The 5,276-nt window shown below is 42.1% G+C and overlaps 1 protein-coding gene across 1 annotated transcript; it reads left to right on the top strand.

Annotated features, from left to right (window-relative positions):
• Window positions 1-336: 336 nt before the first annotated feature.
• Window positions 337-5,276, top strand: LOC123446787 (ABC transporter A family member 7-like). The gene is made up of 18 exons (XM_045123333.1): window positions 337-581; window positions 683-1,067; window positions 1,161-1,243; window positions 1,354-1,498; window positions 1,712-1,837; window positions 1,914-2,038; window positions 2,129-2,287; window positions 2,364-2,526; window positions 2,608-2,733; window positions 2,818-2,901; window positions 2,984-3,348; window positions 3,457-3,657; window positions 3,753-3,862; window positions 3,942-4,026; window positions 4,228-4,356; window positions 4,439-4,544; window positions 4,619-4,707; window positions 4,811-5,276. The coding sequence occupies exons 1-18, from the start codon at window positions 498-500 to the stop codon at window positions 5,102-5,104; spliced, it is 2,859 nt and encodes a 952-aa protein (XP_044979268.1). The 5' UTR covers window positions 337-497; the 3' UTR covers window positions 5,105-5,276.

Below are 5,276 nucleotides of genomic sequence, written 5' to 3'. Positions count from 1 at the left end.
TATTAACTTTGTCTAAAATCAAAGTTTATAAACTTTAACCAGGTTTATAGAAAAAATATGAACATAACAAATACCATCAGGTTCATCATCGTATATATTTCTACATCACACTACTTTTTTTTTATCATTGTTTTCTCTTCAGCCAAAACTAATATGCAGAGTAAATACAGAAAAACTCTTACCTTCCACATAGCTTCCGACAAACTTGAGAAGGCAAACAAAAAACATAGGAGTACGACTGTAGCTGCTACTTCCTTCGTACCATAATACAGTATAATAAATAATCATCCTAAAACAACAGCTGCTAATAATCACATTTTTCTTTCTTTGTGAATTGCACCCCCACACCGTGTGCAGAGAGAGAAGGCACCACACCACACCACAGTAATGGCGGGAGCTGACAAAGAAGGCCGAAGGCGGCTATAAAATTCTGAGAAGACGACCAAGAGCTGCTGCAACCTGCCAGTTCAGCCCCATCGTCCTCTCCAAACCCAGCAATGGACTCCTCGACCGGCTCGAGGGGCGCCGCCGGCTTCTCGACGCAGGCCAACGCCCTCCTCCGCAAGAACCTCTGCTTCCAGGTCCCCCTTGTTGCTCTGTTTCTTGCTCCGTCCCGTCGCCTGAATACGGCGACATGGCCGTGAATCGATTTGAATTCGCCAAGCTTTCTGATTTGCTGCAGAAGAGGAACCTGAAGACCAACTTGTGCATCACCCTCTTCCCGATCCTCCTCTGCCTCCTGCTCGTCCTGCTGCAGGGCGCCATCGACCGCGAGATCGACAAGCCCAAGTACCGCTGCGGCTGCGCGTGCGTCGACGCGGCCGCCGACGGGGGCTGCAGGAGGACCGAGTGCGGCGTCCAGTACTCCACGCTGGACCAGGTCGCCAGCTGCCCGATCCCCAGGCCGCCGCGGTGGCCGGCCGTGGTCCAGCTGCCCCCGCCCGAGTCCAGAGCCGCCGGGACCGCCTCCCAGCCGTTCGACGGTTTGCCTGAGCAGGCATGCCGGGACACCGGGTCTTGCCCCGCCGCCTTCCTCGTCACCGGAACCAACCGCTCGCTCGCCGAAAGTATGTTCTCTCCCGTAATTCAGGTTCGGAATATGCGCTCATTTCGTTCATATAATTCAGGCTCAATTGTTCTCTGTTGCTTTTGAACGGCAGGCCTTTCGGGTCAACTGTTCCCTGCTCTGTCTTCTCCTTTGAATTTCACCAACTATCTAAATGCGCTCTCCAAGATTGTTCCTGTAAGTTTCTTCCACACGTATTTGCGCATCTAGATTATACACCCGTACCGTACTACTACGATGTTCGTTTTCTAATGTACGGAGCTTTTGGTTGGATATGTTTGTCTCAGGGCTCTGACACGGAGACGTCGTATAGACAGCTTTTAGAGCCAGCATTTACTCCGGGGAATACTCTGTATATTGTCCAACCTCAGTGCCGGTCCAATTTGTCGCAAACAGTTTCGGTCAACGCTGGGCCGATACCCCTTCAACTCGGTGAGTAACATCAACTAATTAGATGGAACTGGAATTTAAGCTATTCCTTTAAAACACTAGGATCTAAGTTTCGTGCAGGAAATTTTGTTTTAGTTACTGATTTTTTATTTATGATACATAATATTGCCATTGTTGGCTATTTTTTCTTACATTTTGTATCCCTGGCGTACCTACTAATTGTTTTCCATTCCCAATGTTCTTTTGAATGTCTAGATGTAGAATGCATTCAAGGTTTGACGTTATGGCGTGAAAGTGAATCAATTATCAATGACGAGCTATTTAAGGGTTATAGACAACAAAGGGGAAGTGGAGGAGGGAAGGCAAATGAATATGCCGCAGGTACCCGCTGATCTAGTTCAGTGAAGTGTTACGATTGGTTCTTCTCATTCAGTGTATAACATGTTTCTCTTCACAGGTTACAACTTCTTGAACACAAATAAGGACAGCCTTGACATTAGTATTTTGTTCAACTCTACCTATAACAACAATACTGCATTTGAGGCCATTGCACTATTACGACTGCCACGCTTGGTTAACATGGTATGTGCTTTTAACTGGTGCACAGTTCATATTAAGTGAATTTCATTTGTATTTCAACTATTACTATGAAGTTTACTATCTTTCTTATAGGCTTCCAATGCATACATCAAATTTCTCAGAGGAAGTGGAGTGGAAATGCTGCTCGAATATGTTAAAGATATGCCTAAAGTAGGAACAAAAATGAAATTTGACCTGTCTTCTCTTCTTGGTGCACTATTCTTCAGCTGGATCGTTGAACTACTGTTTCCAGTGAGTATGAGACACCACCTTATGTTAGTTTACACAAAATGGATAAAATCATGAGTTGGTACAATACTTTTTACAGGTTATACTAACATATCTCGTGTATGAGAAGCAACAAAAGCTGAAAATTATGATGAAGATGCATGGTTTGAAGGATGGCCCTTACTGGATGATAACTTATACTTACTTCTTTGCTCTGTCAGCTGTCTATATGATACTATTTATCATTTTTGGCTCCTTGATAGGTAAATATCTCGAAAATCATCAAGAAGTTTCATGCATTTTACGTAATGTAGTCTCCTTAAAATGGTTTGATTTTTGTACAGGTCTGCGTTTCTTTACAGCAAACGATTACGGCATTCAGATTGTTTTCTACTTCATATACATAAATCTGCAGATTGCACTCGCATTTTTCGCGGCAGCCTTCTTTTCTTCTGTCAAAATAGCCACAGGTCTGTCGCTACATTTCTTATAAGTAAGAAAGGAGTGGTTATAATATATTTGTGAGTAACTAATCTAAAATTACGGTGCTGCAGTGGTTGGTTACATTTATGTATTTGGTTCTGGTTTACTAGGGGCATTTCTTCTGCGTTTCTTTGTTGAGGATAATCGTTTCCCGAGTAAGTTACTTTCTTGTTTACGTTTGAAAACTCTGTTTAGATCATATGCATGACAATTCAAGTTATGTTTTTCCATACAAAGAGGGCTGGATAGTAGTCATGGAGATCATCCCTGGATTTTCACTTTACCGAGGGTTATACGAGTTTGGTCAATATGCATTCTCTGGAACTGCAATGGGAACCGATGGTATGAAGTGGACTAATTTGGGTGACCCTGTCAATGGAATGCGTACTGTACTGATTATCATGGTTATCGAATGGGCAATACTTCTCCCCTTGGCATTTTATCTTGATCAAGTCTCATCATTGGGTGGTGGGCTCCGTAAAAGGTTGTTGATCTCCTTGACATGCTTTAAGAAGAGAGCTGCATCATTTCGGAGGTATAGCTTCGGGCGGTTAGGACCTAAAGTAGTAGTTGAAATGGAGAACTCCGACACTACTCAAGAAGTAGGTTAATCCCTTGCATATTTCTCAAAGATATTTATTCATTTTTTTATAAGAGAAGACCCTGACAATGTATGTGTTTCTTGATAATTGATTTCTTTTTATGTTCAGAGAGAGGTAGTTGAGCAGCTTCTGCTGGAACCCAGTGCAAACCATGCTATTATATCTGATAACCTAACAAAGGTTTACCACGGAAAGGATGGAAATCCTGACAAGCTTGCAGTTCGTGGGTTGTCTCTTGCCCTCCCAAAAGGACAATGTTTTGGGATGCTTGGCCCGAATGGGGCAGGGAAAACATCCTTCATCAGTATGGTATGGCGACTAGACATACAGTGCGTTCATTTTTGGACAAAGTTAGCAAATAATATTCACTCCTTGTGGATGTATTTTCCATTTTTCCTCCACAGATGATTGGGCTCATTCCACCTACATCTGGCACTGCTTATGTCCATGGAATGGATATAAGGACTGATATGAATGAAATATACACAAATATGGGTGTCTGCCCACAACACGAGTACGACCTTGATCTAATGGTACTTTTTGTATACATCTCCAATATATTGCCAGAAATGTTAATACCTTTTGAAATATAGCTTGCTCTGGGAAACATTGACGGGAAGAGAGCATCTGTTGTTTTATGGAAGACTAAAAAATCTTAAAGGCGCTGAACTACTGAAGGTATAGCTCTGCAATTTCTGTATGTCTGCACCAGTATCTATTATTATTTACCTCATTGCGAAATGTGGTGACATATGTTCATTGGTTCTGCCAAGCAATAGTTCAGAACTTCAGATCATAATATGCTTGAATGCGTCAACATATGTTTTTTTTCCTCCGAAAGGTTCAACATATGACATGTAAAATATTTTGTGCTGTCAGGCAACTGATGACTCTTTGAAGAGTGTTAACCTATTCCGTGGCGGTGTCGGCGATAAGCAAGTGGGGAAGTACAGTGGGGGCATGAAACGGAGGCTTAGTGTTGCAATCTCCTTAATTGGAGACCCCAAAGTAGTAACCTGATTCCTATTATGTTTCCATATGCACAAAATATAATGGAACCTGCAACTAAAAATTTCATACATAATTGTAGGTTGTTTTCATGGACGAGCCAAGCACTGGGCTAGATCCAGCATCAAGAAATAACCTGTGGAGTGTTGTGAAGGAAGCAAAGAAAAACCGTGCCATTATTCTTACAAGTATTCAACTTTCCTGATCATCTCCTCATTGCTTTGATAGATACTGTGAATCATCAAGTATATTTTTTTGACAGCACATTCAATGGAAGAGGCAGAGGTACTATGTGATAGACTGGGTATTTTTGTTGATGGTGGTTTCCAATGCATTGGACATCCGAAAGAGGTAGATTACCTACTCACTTGTATTAAGCACATAACTACATTTTGTGTAACTGTATCCTACTTTAATAAGCACTTACAATGTTTTCCTCTGCAATGTTTTGCAGCTGAAAGCGAGATATGGAGGCACCTACGTGTTCACAATGACAACATCTTCGGAACATGAGCAGGAGGTTGAACAGCTAGTTCGCCGTTTGTCGCCGAATGCGAACAGGATATATCACATATCTGGAACACAGAAATTTGAGCTGCCAAAGCAGGAGGTGAAGATAGCTGACGTTTTCCATGAAGTTGAGAGTGCAAAAGGCCGTTTTAACATACACGCTTGGGGCCTTGCTGATACCACCTTGGAGGATGTCTTCATCAAGGTTGCCAAGGGAGCACAAGTTTTCAACTCGTAACTAGTATACTGGATTTGTAGGTCGTTATTCTTTTTTTTCGTGTGTGAAATATATGGTGTATGAGACTTGCTTGAACTTCCCTATACATAAGTTTTGGTTAGTGTGACACTAGAGGTGTAAGTTTAGTATTGTGTAAAGCTGTATATCTCAAATTTACTTGTGGATTTGGCAA

Source organism: Hordeum vulgare, chromosome 1H (assembly GCF_904849725.1).
Source record: "Hordeum vulgare subsp. vulgare chromosome 1H, MorexV3_pseudomolecules_assembly, whole genome shotgun sequence".
Taxonomy (NCBI): domain Eukaryota; kingdom Viridiplantae; phylum Streptophyta; class Magnoliopsida; order Poales; family Poaceae; genus Hordeum; species Hordeum vulgare.
Note: the sequence above shows the minus strand (reverse complement) of the source record. Positions and strands in the feature narration are given on the sequence as shown.

What these genes read in the sequence shown, in the direction of transcription:
- LOC123446787 (XM_045123333.1), top strand. Translation starts at nt 498, where the DNA reads ATGGACTCCTCGACCGGCTCGAGGGGCGCCGCCGGCTTCTCGACGCAG. An exon ending in TCGTTGAACTACTGTTTCCA is followed by an intron (nt 2,288 to 2,363) that starts GTGAGTATGAGA and finishes TACTTTTTACAG; the next exon opens with GTTATACTAACATATCTCGT. An exon ending in AAACATCCTTCATCAGTATG is followed by an intron (nt 3,658 to 3,752) that starts GTATGGCGACTA and finishes TTTCCTCCACAG; the next exon opens with ATGATTGGGCTCATTCCACC.